Source organism: Dreissena polymorpha, chromosome 1, assembly GCF_020536995.1.
Source record: "Dreissena polymorpha isolate Duluth1 chromosome 1, UMN_Dpol_1.0, whole genome shotgun sequence".
Taxonomy (NCBI): Eukaryota; Metazoa; Mollusca; class Bivalvia; order Myida; family Dreissenidae; genus Dreissena; species Dreissena polymorpha.
Genome location: NC_068355.1, coordinates 7,145,040 through 7,162,041, shown reverse-complemented (window position 1 = coordinate 7,162,041; position 17,002 = coordinate 7,145,040). Strand labels below are relative to the sequence as shown.

Sequence of the window (17,002 nt, the reverse complement as noted above, 5' to 3'; positions counted from 1 at the left end):
GCAAGGAAAACTACACTGTACCACCTATACAGCACACCAGACAATATATGTAAATACCTGACTTGTGCAACTCAGTAATATTTTCAACACTATGGAAACCAGTGTTGCACGCTAGTGGATGTTCAGGAACAGCAATATCTAACTGTAAGCCTGATCATGAAAAATTATCTTTGTGTTTTTAAGCAGAAAAGATTTTTTAAAGAAAATTCAGTTATTTTAGGCTGATTTTTTTTAGCAAATATCTTTTGATCGGCAACTTATTTCATAGGTTTTACTTTATTGTTATCGTAGATTCCTTTTCTTTAATAAACTGTTGACTTGACAGGTTAATACAGTTGCAGAATTACTTACCATCTTCTTGACCTGCCTGTGATGTGCTGAAGGAGGAAGGCTCAGTTTTCACCTATTAATCATACAAGAAGCATTATTAAGTCAATAAAATAACTTCTTAATTAAAACGGTTCATTAGGACTTATGAAATGTGTATTAACATGCAACCAAGATAAACAAGAGATTGCCAAGCAATATGGTCCCCTACTGGTGCAACTCCACCATAGACAGTAATTTTTTTACATGTGTTTCCATAGCAACCACAATTTGTGACATAGGAACAAAATGAATTGAAGTGCATAATCTCCATATTGCCATCTGTCCATGTTTCAAGTTTCATGAAACAAGGGCTGTTTGTAAAACATGCATGCCCCCCATATGGGCTGTCAGTTGTAGTGGCAACCATTGTGTGAATACGTTTTTTGTCACTGTGACTTTGACCTTTGACCTAGTGCCCTGAAATTCAATAGGGGTCAATCGTTGTCATCTGCCAGTCATGATCAATGTACCTTTGAAGTTTCATGATCCAAGGCTAAGCATACTTGAGTTATCATCCGGAAAGCATTTTACTATTTTGAGTCACTGTGACCTTGACCTTTGACCTAGTGATCTGAAAATCAATAGGGGTCATCTGCAAGTCAGGATCAATGTACCTATGAAGTTTCATGATCCTAGGCGTAAGCATTCGTGAGTTATCATCCGGAAACCATTTAACTGTTTGGTCACTGTGGCCTTGACCTTTGACCTGAAAACCAATAGGGGTCATCTGCCAGTCATGATCAATGTACCTATGTAGTTTCATGATCCTAGGTGTAAGTATTGTTGAGTTATCATCCAGAAACCATTTAACAATTTCGAGACACTGTGACCTTGACCTTAGACCTAGTGACCTGAAAATAAATAGGGGTCATCTGCCAGTCATGATCAATGTACCTATGAAGTTTCATGATCCTTGGCTTAAGCATTCTTGAGTTACCATCCGGAAACCATTTTACTATTTAGTCACTGTGACCTTGACCTAGTGACCTCAAAATCAATAGGGGTCATCTGCCCGCCACGATCAATGTACCTATGAAGTTTCATGATCCTAGGCCTAAGCGTTCTTGAGTCTGGTGGACGGACAGACCGACGTGCAAAACAATATACCCCTCTTCTTCGAGGGGGTGGGGGGGGGGGGGCATAAAAATATGAAGAACTTTTTAAGTTATTGCAGGATCCAGAAAAGTGTGACGGACTGACAGACAGACTGACACACAGCAGCGAAAACCATAAGTGAAAAGTCCAGTCCCGTTTCGCCGGTAGGGGACAAAAATGAGCTCAAACCCAAAAGTTCTGTTTCTTTCAAAACCAAAATAAGTGCCACCTACCTCTTCACTGGACTTAAGATCCTTGAGGTATTTCAAGGGGTTTTCATCCTCATCATCACTGTCCAGAAGACCAGCCTTTAGATAAGCAACCAGCTCAGGTGTCTGCTTTTTGCGCCAACCCTCATAATCCATCATCTGGCCGCCATGTTGCAGGAAAAAGCTTTCAGTCAGGTGGTCATAGTAGGCCTCCTTAACTTCCAGTATTTTTGCATATTGTTCATCCTGCCAAAGGAAATTTTTAAATACAATATTATATTATTTTTTACTGATCATATGGGACAGAGAGCGCTTAACCCTTGTCAAAAACAAAATATTGTTTACATTTTTTAGGAAAAAACCTGCAAAGCTCAAAGGTGTAGTCAAGCAAAATGTTCACTTTTACAATAGAATTTTATCCTGGTCTTACCAAAATCAGCTGTCGCTTTGAAGAAATTTCTTCATCAGCAGGCGGAACAACTTCTAGCTTTACCCGCTTTCGAGAGAAAGCTCCTGTGAGACTGGCCATAGTAGCTGATTATATATGTACTGGTACCACACCACACTGGCCAGCCTGTCTCAATTGCCAGAATGGTGACCAGATGAAAGCTAACTCATCTAGAAAAAAACAACAAGTGAAGCAGTGTCAAATTAGTTTGTATGACTCAAAGCAAATATTTAAACCAATGTCATTTGCAAAAGGGTGAATGAATGTACTAGCAATCTATAACTGGTACAGGAAACACATTCAAAGCTCTGACGCATTGAACGCATTAATAATTATCGTAATTTTAAACTTTTTATTGCGAAATCAAAAGCTTTCTTTTAAGTTCAATTGCAGAAAGAAACTTGAATTTAGCTTAAGAGAAAATGAAATAAATAATTAAATTTCAAGAAAAGTGCTTGTCGAAATTTTCTAAATTAATCATTGTCTAAGATAAACATTTTATACGTCATGACAATAACTATTCGTGCACAAATATTATTATTTTACCTGACACATTTTGGTCTCGCGACTATAAGCGCCATTTTGGTTTTAAGAAAAAATTAGCCAACGATATTTTCACTGATGCTGAGATATTTATTTGACATCTCCTTTTAAAAAATCAATATCTGTCAAGATCATATACTAATTACGCTTAAGAAAAACACGTTCCCATCCAGGCATTCAAATGACGTGGTATTTTTCAAAGATATGAAACCCAATTTACAGACACAGATCGTTCGCGTACTGCTCACACAAAAGAATTTGCATGTAAAGCGCATGCGCAGGTTTCTCACATGATCGCACAACATAGTACTCTAAAGCCGCGTGGCGTTGGCATTTGCCGCGCGGAGGTCGACTGATACAATCAATATCTGGGCGTTTGATGTTAATGGAAACAGTCTTATTGTTTTCATATTTATTATTATGCCCCCCCCCCCTTCGAAGAAGAGAGGGTATATTGTTTTGCACATGTCGGTAGGTCGGTCCGTCCGTCCGTCCACCAGATGGTTTCCGAATGATAACTCAAGAACGCTTAGGCCTAGGATCATGAAACTTCATTGGTACATTGATCATGACTGGCATATAACCCCTATTGAGTTTGAGGTCACTAGGTCAAAGGTCAAGGTCACAGTGACTCGAAATAGTAAAATGGTTTCCTGATGATAACTCAAGAACGCTTACGCCTAGGATCATGAAACTTCATCGGTACATTGATCATGACTCGCAGATGACCCCTATTGATTTTCAGGTCACTAGGTCAAGGTCACGGTGACTCAAAACAGAAATATGGTTTCCGGATGATAACTCAAGAACGCTTACGCCTAGGAACATGAAACTTCATAGGTACATTGATCATGACTGGTAAATGACCCCTATTGATTTTCAGGTCACTAGGTCAAAGGTCAAGGTCACGGTGATTCGAAACAGTAAAATGGTTTCCGGATGATAACTCAAGAACGCTTACGCCTAGGATCATCAAACTTCATAGGTATATTGATCATGACTGGCAGATGACCCCTATTGATGTTCAGGTCAAAGGTCAAGGTCACGGTGATTCGACACAGTAAAATTTCCTGATGATAACTCAAGAATAATTAGGCCTATAGATGATCAAGAACCTTCATAGGTACATTGATCATGACTGACAGAAGACCCCTATTGATTTTCAAATCACTAGGTCAAAGGTCAATTCACAGTAACAAAAAACGTATTCACACAATGGCTGCCACTACAACTGAAAGCCCATATGGGGGGCATGCATGTTTTACAAACAGCCATTGTTTTATTTACATTCTAAACTACAAGTAGTTATATGAATTTCGTGAGTGACAATCTTTATAAACTTAGCAATTAATGTATGCGATTGGTATTCGAGGAAGATTTTGCTCATCTATATAAAGTTGCAGTTTGATTGAAAACCCAAGGGCGTATCTTGGTCAATTTATTATTCATTGTGTCATTTAAGTATTATTGCAGGAATCAATATTTGTTACATACTACAGATCTATATATTTGTATTACATTGCAAGCAAAGATATAGAAAAATGTCAATATAAAAATATAGAGTTGGAACAATAAATGAAGGATAGTCTAGTTGACTGGGGTTAAAAACACATTTTGCATTACATTTAAAATGAAAACTTGAAATTGATAATATATTATTCTTCAACTATATATTAAGCGTATGGTTCCGTTTTGATAAAGCGTTATTTCAAAACTGAACAGGGAGATAATTGATATTATCTGTTATCATGAACACTCAGTCACTTGCCCTATCCATAGTGTCACGTGACACTTTAAGCTCGTGCATGAGGTCATGCATACGCGTAGCAACCTGTAATGAATTTATTTGTGAGCGTTAACATGTGCAAATAAATACACTGCTCGTTTTGGGCGCTTAACAAAACTTAAACCGTGCATGTATTTGTTCGTACGTTCAGTCCTTTATTCATTAACACATGTATCTAAGAATAGACCACGTTCATGTATCTTAAGTGAAATATCTTCACATAAATATACCGGAGGACACCGGGGACACGCCCCTCCCCCCCCCCCACACACACACAGCAGCCAGTTTCACCATTGCTCAAAGTAACATAAATACTCAAAATCAACGAATATTTCGTAAAATAAATTTAACCCATAAAAATCAGAGTTCCTTATTGCAATAGCCGAAATTTGATGTGGTATGGCAACATATGACATTTACGTGCGAACGCGAGACTGGCTTCGGGCAGCGTCGGAAGAACGACGTTTTAATGAGAACTACGTCTGCCTTCCGAAGCTGCCCGAAGCCAATCTCTTGTTAGCTCGTAAATGTTCGGATATCGTAAGCGGAAATGCACATAGAATATATTGTGGCGCAAAAAAATTAAACGAGCATTTTTTATCGCCTTCAGAGGTGCAATAGGTGCACCGTAAACTTTTTAGCGTTTGGCTATTAATGATATCTTCAAGATTCAAATTCAAAGGAGAAAAGACCTCTAGTTAAAACAGATTAAAGGCATCAACCCAAACGCTAAAAAGTTTACGGTGGGCAAAAAGCAATAGAGACGGCCAGATCAGTCGAAGCAAGCATTTAATTGTTTGACCGCTTATGGATAGAATGAATTGCATTTGGTATGGATTAAAGTTTCAAATATTCACTTGTTCACAGTTTTTTAATAAATAGCTTACCAAGAACGCTTCAGTCAAATGTTTTTGTTTTAGAATATATTTATTTTATGATAAAATGCAAATAAACACAATAAAACTCGAAAAATTTTCAAACCGTTTATTGCACTCCAGAACGATACGGAAGAAATCAGCCACTATGTATTGAAATGTATTGTTGCGTCCTTCACACTGCAACAAACACAATCGAAAACACAAGCCTTTACTTTCAACACTCGTGGACATGCTGAGGCATTCCGAAACAGCTGTTCCGTTTTAGATTTGCTATTAAAACAAAATGATTACCGGTAATCATTGATTCTTCTTTTTTTTAAATCACAACGCTTGAATAATATGTAAGTATAATGCCAGTTGTTGCCTTATCAAAAAATAAAGACATAAATTTGTATGTTGCAAAATACGCATTTTGCAATTGCAATATTTCGATACGTCGAAACTTAAGTACCGTAATTGGGGATCGTCATACCTTTACAATACTAAGAGCGTTGTGCTCGATTGGTCATTGTCGGCTCGGGGACTACTTAAATGTACTCCGGGTACTCTTAAGTATACTCAAATGTACCCCGGGTACGGTAAATATACTAAAACCTTCCCCTGAATTCTTACGCTAAAACGTTCTTTCAACCAACATTATCCCTATTGTTGTGTCGCCTGCTACAAAGTACAAACTGCGACATATATAGATCACTTCTCCATCGTCTGTCTGTCACAACTTTTGTCGTTTAGAATATGCCTGCATTAGACGTGTATAAGGTCTGGCATCGGGCATAACAACGCACCAGAATGCGCCATTTGATGCTAAAATTTGAAAACAAATCAGGGGGAGGTCCCCCCGGAACCACACCAACGTGAGGTTGATACACCCTCCCATACCCACCCCCTCCGCCGTCCCAATGTCAATTTGCTTCCGATGCTCCTGTAAATTGGTCGTTGTCGGCCTTTTTTCCAAATAATTATGGTCATATATATGTCAAAATTGTGTACAATGACCTCTATATTATCGAAACTCATACTTCAAAAAGGATGTTTACGCAGGATATTTACAAAGTGAATTCTGTTTCGTATTCCGTAGCGCGTTTTACGACATCAGATTTTTGGCGTGAATAAAACTCGGGTACAGTCTAATTGGCCGGTACGTGTTGGTATATTTTCCGTACCAGGGGTACATATAAGTACACTTAAGAGTACCCGGGGTACATTTAAGTAGTACCCGAGTCGACAATGACCTATCGAGCCTAAGTTCTAGCTTCGTTTGTTTGTTTTTGTTCTTAGTCAATTCAAAATGTGTATGATTTGTGATCATAATGATTGACATCACAATCAATGGATGAAAACATTTACGGTAAAATTATTATTATAAGCTATAAACTAAACCCAAAATTATTATGTTGTGTGTGTGTTTAAAAACCATCGAAAACGAATCAGATATAATTTTTGTAAACATGTCAGTGAGCCCACGGTTGAAGCAGGTATGTATACAAGATAAATAATAATATAATATAATATATAATATACATACATGGTTTAAGTGAGGCTCTGGCTACTGCTTCCGATTAAAGATCTATCAGCAAACATATATTATTATTTAAAGCATTTTTAAAGTTCTTTGTTCCGATGTTTGAATCTCAAAAGTCAAAATCATTAGTAACATATTTCTCAAGCTTTATATATAGTAAAATAGGAATGCTATCAAGTCCGCAGAGCTTCGCGAACAGCTTTGTTCGGAAATGTGCCGTGAGAAACTCCGCTTGTTACACAAAACACAACAACAACAACATAAACAATTGTCGACGGTGGATTTTCAATTATTTCAGCAAATTCATCGAAATGTCAAAAAGAAAAGTTGAATTTAAAGAGCCGGCTGCGCCTAGTGTCAGTGAGGCAGAAAAATCTAGAAGATTTAAGGAGAAACATTCACTCGACAGCGACGAGGAAGTAGACGAAAATGAAGACCGACTTGACGATGAAGATATTGAAGGTATTTAAATTTTAATAGTTCTTCTTGAATTCTCTTAGCTTTTATGAGTACATACGTGTAGTGATTTAAGGTCACTTGCAACAGCCTTGCTGTTGAGCTAGCTTTTCAGCGACTGACGTAGTTAGAGTGTCTGACTACCACTATTGAGGTCGTGGGTTCGATCCCCCATTGAAGCTCCGTGTTTTTACAATATACGCATGGGTGAAAGTGTTCCGGGTTAAACCGGTATTGGAATCACCGCCTAAGCCATTTTTCTGAATCTCGTAAATCCATTGAGTACATTTTAGGTCTTAGCTAAAGAAACTTTAGCGTACAGTTTATATAGTATTGACAGAAAGTCGCGCGGCCGCCAGTCAAAAAATCATAAAAAGCCACATTTTAAGGGGCCTTTTCACAGACTTTGACATGTTTTGAAGTTTTTCATTAAATGCTTTATATTGATAAATGTTAACATTGGGTCTAAAAATCTCCATTAAAAAAAACAAGAATACAATTAAAGAATTTTAAAAAAGTAACCCTCAACGGGGCTCGAACCACTGACCCTTGGAGCCATGGAGCAAAAGTCTAATGCTCTATCCACTAGACCATCCGCTCTTATACCATTTCCAATGTATTTTTTACCTCACATATGCAATCCACATAGTATCAAAAAATACAACGACAACAACAGAATTCTCCAAATTATTCAATCATTTCGCGTTACAACGCTTAATAATTTTCAGGTTTTTAAATCGTCAAAAGATGCACATAATGGATTTTATAAAGCATGCTAATGTTCAGTATTACTGTTTCCTCACAAATATCATAACTTCAGCTAAAATTTGCGAATCTTAAACATTTTTTTTTCAATTTTGTCAATTTACCAAAGCGTGAAAAGGCCCCTTTAAAGTTATGGTAGCCAGAACTATTTAGGTGACTCTGTGTGTGTGGGGGGGAGGGGGGGGGTAGGCACCCTATTGATGGCAGACGCCAGTTCATGTTACTCAATAAAAACATCCGGAATGTATTCATATAAACCAGATCTGCCTCGATACAACACTGTCAGAATTGAAATTACCATACAGCTATAATTAGAAATTCCACATATTTTTTTATAATTAACCAATTGTAGCAGTGCTGAACTATTTTTTTCTTGTGTTGAATTCTCACTTGCAACACATCTAACCTATATTTGTAATCACACTTTTGATTTTTTATGATAACGCAACCTGACCTTAATAATTCTAGCTTCAAATAAACCATCCTCAAGTATTTTATGTTAACCCTTTGTTCCGACAAAAAATGCGCAAAATTTATGTGGCCATGAAAAACATCAAACCACACCCATGGAAAGCATACGTATATTGATTTTTGGATAACAAATTTGTAGCACAGAGAACATTGAGATCTGCTGATTTTGGTTAAAAGTTTCATTGTTATTCCCACGCTCTGAATTGGAGCGGGGGGAATATGTGGTTATCTCCGCTGTCTGTCCGTATGTCCGTCCTTGCCACTATCTCCTCCTACACTATTAGCACTAGAATATTGAAACTTAAACACATGGTAGCTATGAGCATATGTGCGACAGTTCACTGTTTGGAATTTTGATCTGACCCCTGGGTCAAAAGCTGCAGCGTGGGGATATGTGTCGGCCGTGTCCGCGCCATTTCTAGTTCTTTTTAACAAAATTAATTTATTTTGGGAATAATTTGGCAAATTAGTATTATTTTTAATTAATTTGAAATAAAACACGCCATATTTTTATCGTTACAGTCTTTTAGTTAAGTCATTATTGAAACAGCTATTGTACTATATACTGATTGAAGAAAACATTTGGAAAAACTGAATTTAGTGTTTGGCGTTATGAAAACACGCAAAGGCTTAGTGAATCTACTGACCTTTCCCTTATACTGCAGTGTTATGACAAAAAGGATTAACATGTATGGATGCATATCTGCTGATTTGGTCCATAATTGCCGGTAATATATTGTTTTTAATGCCATTCTTTATAAATCAATACATTATTGTAAATAAAATGGAGAAAATAAGATGGTCTTTTGAAGTAGCATGATAAGTACTAAAACTTACTTAAAAAGGTTTCTAATTGGCTAAATTTCTGGAGCTTCAGGGGGCTTTGCCCCCCATGCCCCCCTTATAAGGGCTTTGCCCTGCACCCACCAGGGGTCCTAGTGGCCCCCTGGACCTCCAGCAAAAATTTCCGGTATAATATACCCGGGATATTTACAAAACAAATAAAACAATTCAAATTACACATAGCATTGACTACTTTAGTCAGAACAGTGACCATATGTAAATGTAAAATACTATAGCACAAAAACTACTAATAGTGACCAACATTGGTTTTTCCCCCTTTAGACATACAGTGACAGTTTTCTACCTTTGCTCATATTGGCCCTCCACAATTGTTCATTTTTGAAGTAATTTAATAGTGCTACATAGCCTAAATTGTTTTGCTTATCAAAGGATATTTTAGAATAGTGACTGAGAGGGTACATTATTGGATTAATTCATATCTTCATAAAAAAGACCACTGCTGACATGCTCTACAAAGGTTCATCTCTAGGGGTTCAAAGGTGTAGGAGTAAGTAATTGAAGTAAGCAAACTATAGTAACTGAAAAGCCTTGGACTCAGATTTATTTTTTTTGTTTAATTGTTCTGATCAGAATAATTCAGACTTGCTCAACAAACCTCTAATTTTAACTGCTATCAGTTTAGCTTTTTTTTATCAGGCTAAAAAACATGTTTTTCAAAACATTCTCTGGTTAATAAAAGCAACTGTTTTTTTTTTTACCAACATTCCATTTTCCAAGATGTTTTACTGTTTCAGTGTACATTACTGTGCATTGTAGGTCAGGAAGATGAAACAATTGACAATGATGAAGGCATCAAGATAACTCCATTCAACATGAAGGAGGAAATGGAGGAAGGCCACTTTGACAAGGATGGCATGTACATCTTCAACAGAGACAAGGTGACTGAATACTGTTTACTGTAGCATGTATACTTAGTATGTTTTAATGCCCCCGAAGGAGGGCATATAGTGATCGGACCATCCGTCCGTCTTTCCGTCACACTTGGCGTTAGGGTTTCAAAAATGCTCATAACTTCTATGTCCCTTGAGATGTAACCCTCATATTTGGTATGCATGTGTATATGGACAAGGCCTTTCCATATGCACAACAACTTTGACCCCTGTGACCTTGACATTGAACTTAGGGTACGCTTTTAGGTTTCGAAATCTGTGTTTAGGTTTCGAAAAATGCTCATAACTTCTATGTCCCTTGAGATATAACCTTCATATTTGGTATGCATGTGTATATGGACAAGGCCTTTCCATACGCACGCAAATTTTAACCCCTGTAACCTTGACGTTGAACTTAGGGTCCGCGATTAGGTTTCAAAATCTGCGTTTAGGTTTAGAAAAATGCTCATAACTTCTATGTCCCTTGAGATATAACCTTCATATTTGGTATGCATGTGTATATGGACAAGAACTATCCATACACACACAAATTTTGACCCCTGTGACCTTGACCTTGAACTTAGGGTCCGCATTTAGGTTTCGAAATCTGCGTTTAGGTTTAGAAAAATGCTCATAACTTCTATCAAAGCTTTTATAGGGGGCATATGTCATCATATGGGGACAGCTCTTGTTATCTTTATTTCTGTAACTCAACTAACAAAAGAATCCTGAACATGAGGACAGTTTAGAAAAATATATTTAGCCTGTCTGATCATGTAAACTCAACATTGTGCATACAAAAAAATCTCATTCTGATGCATGGTTATTTAACACATTTATTACTCTATCACAAGGTGCTCAAAGGCAGATAGATGTTTTGTTTACTAGTTAAAGTAATAATTTTCATGACATTTTACATTTTCCCCCTAAACAATAAGTAATGGTTCTCTAGTGTTATACAATAAATTAAAAACAACTTCTGTATGGTTATCAATGTTTTCTGATATATATTGGATACATGTTTATTTTAGATACCGGTATTTAAAATATATTTATTTGGCTTGCAACATAAAGTTTTATATTTGAATTTCAAATCACAACTATTAAAAGCAATGAACATGGATATTCAGGATGCCATTAAAGATGAATGGATGGATAATATTGACTGGGAAAAAATCAAAGAAACTGAAGGTTCTACAGGAACAGGTGACAACCAGGAGTCAGATAGTGAGGAAGAAAGTATTGACTTACAGAATATATACAGGTACTATGTAATTCAATAGGAATCATGTCAATGCAAATACTATGGGTAGTTGTTGTGGTGTGAGGATAACCATGCCAATATTATAATCATTAAAGGTGTCCCATGTTATTGACCTTACAACACTATCTGATTGACAATGTTCCATTTAAGGGCTTAACAATATTAGGAAAAGACCTATGTAGGAATTTTTATTAATCACATGGCATCCTGTCAATGAATTCTTCATAAATATCTGTGTGAACTAATTACAACTAAGGCAAAGAAGGTTACAGATATTCATATATGGTTTGGTACGTACATTAAGTATGTACAGTTTGCAAATCAGACAGTCTACACGATCAGGAATTGTTTTCGAAAAATCTTTTGCAGCAAAAAATTTGCTACAGAATATTTTCTCATTCTCAGAAAGATGCTGGAATTTATTAACGAGGGAGAGACAGTTGCCAGAGCCTTAAGGAGACTTGGTGGTAATAAAAAGACACAGTCGGCCAGCCAGAAGTGGAAGACAAAGAAACAAAAAACAGGGGACACAGCAGAAGACTTGAAGGCACAAGAGGACAGACAGAAGTTTCTAGACCTTACAGAACTTGCTGATAAAGTGTTATCCAGTGGAAATATGGAGGTGTATGAAATGACACATGAAAAAATAAGATATGAGTTAAAGAAAATGGAAACGGGAAATGGGAGGCCGAATGTTTTTGAAAAGAAAATGGATGATGATGATGATGCTCTGGACATGTTTGCTGATGATTTTGATAAAAAAGAGACTGACAAGATTGGCAAGGACTATGCTGCTTCCGATGCCTCAGAGGCTGCAAATAATGGTGATACAAACAAAGAAGATGGGAAGAAAGGTAGGACAACTTAATAAACCTTTGCATGCTGGGAAATTTGTCATCTGCTAAAATGTCAACTTCTGAATTTCTCAAATTAGCATTTTCTTCGTTTTTTTAGCGAGGCTGTGTTCGGAGAAAACCCGAGCTATTGTCATAGCCAGCTCGTTGTCCGCCGTAGGCGTCGTGCTAAAACCTTAACATTGGCCATAACTTTTTAAATTTGAAGATAGCACCTTGATATTTGGCATGCATGTGTATCTCGTGGAGCTGCACATTTTGAGTGGTAAAATTTCAAGGTGAACATCATCCTTCAAGGTCTAGGGTAAAAAAAAACAAAGTCAAGGTATATATTTTTGTTAAATAAATCAAAGTGTCGCAGTAGGCAGCATTGTGTTTCTGACAAACACATTGTGGTAAAAGGTCAAGGTCATCCTTTACGGTCTACGGTAAAAAATAAAAAATTAAGGGAAGTAATATGCTTTAAAAACGGAGAAAATTATTCAATATTTAACATAGCCACTTTACATATTTGGCATGCATGTGTATCTCATGGAGCTGCACATTTCGAGGGGTCAATCACAGTCACGGTAGTGCCTTTTAATTATTTGCTACTAAAAATAGAGATTTGTTAGAGACAATTATTTTCAAGGGAAGTAATTTATTTAATTATAAATCTCATATTATGTATTTCCTTACCAAGAATTGAAATTCTTTTCACAGTAACTGTACATATTTATTATTTTGATTATTTATAACTCAAATGATTGATTTTTCAAAGTTATTTTTTAAATGATATAATTATAATTTCTTTGATGTTCATTACATACCTGTGGACTTATGTCCATAGATACATAATCAACTTTGGCTATGATCTCTTTTAAACTACAGGTTTTGGTTGTCAAGGATGTCTGACATGGTCATAATTTACTGTGAGACCCTCCCTCCTCCCGGTTGGACAAAATTTAAGGGATTAGGGAAGTAATAAGTTTTAAAAGGGAGATGATTTCAATACCTGCCAAATGATAAAAAGCAATTCTATTTCAAAGCGGCGCAATAGGGGGCATTGTGTTTCTGAAGAACACATATCTTGATATAATTATCATTTCTTACCTGTTCTAATTTGTGAATGCTAGTTTTCATTAAATACCAGTGGACCTATGTCCATGATGAACTCTGGCTATGATCTCTTTGATAAACCACAGGCCTTGGTTGTCAGTGATGTCTGACTAGGTCATTTTTGACTGTCTACAGACCCCCCCCCCCCCCCCCCATCCGGTTGGATTGGACAAAATCCAAGGGAAGTAATAAAGCTTTAAAGGGAGATGATGTTTATACCTGCCAAATGATAAATATAAATTTTATTTCAAAGTGGCGCAGTAGGGGGCATTGTGTTTTTGACAAACACATCTCTTGTTGGGTCACTAGGTCAAAGGTCAAGGTCACTGTGACCTCTAAAAAAATAATCTGACATGCTTTTGCAGCCAAGCGTGGCACCCATTCTGTGGTGCTCTTGTTTTTCAAAGAATACTATCAGAATAGCAAACAGTTTGGAACCTGATGAGACGCTACATTCGGTGGCGTCTCATCTTGATCCAAACTGTTTGCAAATTAGGTTCCAGCACTGAAAGAGTTAAGTCTCTAAACACCTCATCCATTGAGTTGGATTTCAATCATCTAATTAAAAAAACTGAATTCTTTGGCTTGCAAATACCGGTATTAGAATTTATCATAATCATAGATCAGAATTTGCCTTGTGAAATCTGTAGTGTCACTACTATATGATATTTGAGAGAGTGACTTGTTTTATGATAATGTCTCTCTCCATGGAAGAAGGAAAGCCTAAAAAAATATTTCAGTAAAAGAACAGTTACAGGTCAATACTCTAATTAGCTTAAATGCTCCAATACACCAACCAATAAGTTAAATGTATTACAAAAGGACCTGACAATCCAAATAACTTAATTACTTTTAGCAGGCTGTCTTCTCAAGGACAGCCATGTTTCTGAACAAACCATATTTTTGAAGCCCAGATACAAACATTTTTCGTGATATGTTGGTACAAAGCTAGACTTCCAAACTTTTCAAATATGTTTATTCCTGTTGCAGCTGAGGTGGAAAAGGATGAAGGTAAGAATGCAGTGAAGGCATCTGTAGAGGAGCCAAGAGGTGAGGTTATGTGGGAGTACAGATGGGAGGACAAGGACTCGGAGGAAGTGCATGGCCCCTTCACTAGCACCCAGATGAATGACTGGCAGGAGGAAGGCTTCTTCAAGGGGGGTGTCTACTGCAGGAAGGTGGGAACCAGCAGTCAGTTTTACTCCTCCAAGAGGATCGACTTTGATTTGTACACCTAATAGGGATTATGTGCAAAGTCAATAATGGAATAAATTAGGAGGGAAATAAAGATGTGAATGCAATTATTTAAAGAGCAAAATGGTCATGGAGTCTATTTCTACAGGTGCATATTAAAGCAATGGGTTCTTAAGTCTTTGCAGGTCTTGTAGTGGGCTGTCTGGGGAACATTTGACATGTTGCATAACATTTCTGTTAGTATGAGGCTGTATGTCAAATGATTTCATGTAAATTAATAAAATTATACAGCCGTATTTGGTTATTTAGCACAGATATATAAATAGAATGAGGAGTGAACATATTGGTTGAAGATTTAGAGAGGAAAGACAATGATTAAGAGTAAACTGTTTTACTCTTATCCTTCATTTGTTGCATGAAATGACAAAGGGCTTTTCATCAGGAAATTGGGAAGAGGGCAGGGGCCTTTCAAATTGGGAATTTCATGCGCGATAACTGCTAAATTTGGGAAGACCGTGTTTTTTTAAGTTTTTGAAACAGGGCCTTTTCATTGTGCAGAACTATTAAAAGACACATTGTGGTGCATTCTTAATCATATTAGAGCTCATTGCATTCGATTGGGAATGGTCGATATAAGGGTGAAAAGCCCTGTGACATAAATTTGATAATTATTGTTTTTATGTATTGAAAATGACTTGGAACATCTGGAAGATACACATTAGGGCCCAGTTGCTTGCAACATTCAATTGAGAGTTAACTGTTTAACTGTGTTTATTGGATTAAAATTCATCGGTGCATGCTATGAATTGAATGAAAAAAGAGAATAATTGTAACAATGTCTTGAAAATGACTTGGTCTGCTATCAAAATCACAGGATCCAAAATAATTCTGCATTTATTACAAGAAGCAAATGCGCTTACAGATGTGACCAGCAACCCTATATGTCATGTGACAACTTGAACTGACCTGTATTTGGAAATGGATGAATATTCAATCAGCTTTCCTCAGATCGACTTGGTTTTTGATGAGATAAATAATGTGTCAACATGTCATCATAACCATGAGTTGACATATATATTATACTGAGAAACCAGATTCAAATACACATCATAAGTGAACATTCAATTTTGATCAATTGTTTCATGATTTACACTGAAAGTAAAAAAATAGATTGTGTAATGTTTGTGACTATTTAAGCGTGATATTGCTTATTTCATGATAATTAAGCAAATTGCGTATCATTTAATATTTAATTTCAATTAGCCTAGGTAGTTCAAATTTCTACGTAATTAGTCAATTATAGAGAAATCATTAAAAATGTAAGAATTGTGTTTAAAGTACGACAGAGTGTATATTTTGAAACTGGCTAATTAAACATTTTTGCATAGTTATAAGCAGCAAGTATTTTGGATCACATCACGCATTGATAAAAAAAACTAAAGATGCAGATATTTTCAAGCATCTAAACATATAGATTAATAATAACTTTATACTTCACGGCAGCTTTTTAGAGATAATTTGTTAGGTTTGTATGATTTTAATTTGTTGAGTTTGTTTGCATTACCTGTATTTTATCATAAAAAGCACTATCACCCAACATTTGTCATGTTTAGTTACTGAACATCATCATTTAATAATAAGTACAATTGAATTGCATATGTTATTGATAATAGTGTTACTTGTCAAATATCAAATACAGTACTGATGTTTCCTATAAAATTGTTTGTTTTGTTTTGTTAGCTCACCTAAGCACATGCTCATGGTGCACTTTTGTGATTATCTTTTATTGGTTGTGCACAGTCAGTCGTCAACGTATAGCTTGTTAAGAATCTAGAGGCCACATTAATTGTCCAATCTTCATGAAACGTGGTCAGAATATTTGTCTCAATGATAACTCAGCTGATCAATTAAAAATTATGGCAGGGCAGTTTTTATGCCCCCGGTAGGGTGGCATATAGCAGTTGAACTGTCGGTCAGTCAGTCTGTCCGTCTGTCAGAAAACTTTAACATTGCCCATAACTTTTGCAATATTAAAGATATCAACTTGATATTTGGCATGCATGTGTATCTCATGGAGCTGCACATTTTGAGTGGTGAAAGGTCAAGGTCATCCTTCAAGGTCAGAGGTCAAATATATGGCTTCAAAACGGCGCAGTAGGGGGCATTGTGTTTCTGACAAACACATCTCTTGTTCTTATATGGCTATAGTATAACCTTGTCTTTTGTTATTGTCCACTCTGCATGAATTTTTGTCAGAACACTTGTTCTAATGATATCTTGGCTGAGTTTGCAAATGGTTCTGTTTCCTTTCAAACCA

The 17,002-nt window shown here is 36.5% G+C and overlaps 2 protein-coding genes across 2 annotated transcripts in view; one reads left to right on the top strand and one right to left on the bottom strand.

Moving 5' to 3' along the window:
- The window catches only part of LOC127869930 (helicase domino-like), a 112,602-nt gene extending 109,672 nt beyond the window's left edge, over positions 1-2,930 (bottom strand). Inside the window, exons 1-4 of the mRNA XM_052412598.1 lie at positions 2,668-2,930; positions 2,104-2,291; positions 1,698-1,919; positions 352-403 (exon numbers count right to left, since the gene is read on the bottom strand). Coding sequence (XP_052268558.1) covers positions 352-403; positions 1,698-1,919; positions 2,104-2,202 — 373 coding nt within the window. The 5' untranslated portion in view covers positions 2,203-2,291; positions 2,668-2,930. The remainder of the gene's footprint in view (positions 1-351; positions 404-1,697; positions 1,920-2,103; positions 2,292-2,667) is intronic.
- A 4,164-nt stretch (positions 2,931-7,094) lies between these two features.
- LOC127869853 (CD2 antigen cytoplasmic tail-binding protein 2 homolog) lies at positions 7,095-16,404 on the top strand. Its single transcript, XM_052412515.1, has 5 exons — positions 7,095-7,312; positions 10,163-10,284; positions 11,406-11,539; positions 11,945-12,393; positions 14,482-16,404. Exons 1-5 carry the CDS (start codon positions 7,162-7,164, stop codon positions 14,727-14,729), a joined length of 1,104 nt encoding a protein of 367 aa, XP_052268475.1. The 5' UTR covers positions 7,095-7,161; the 3' UTR covers positions 14,730-16,404.
- Positions 16,405-17,002: the final 598 nt, after the last annotated feature.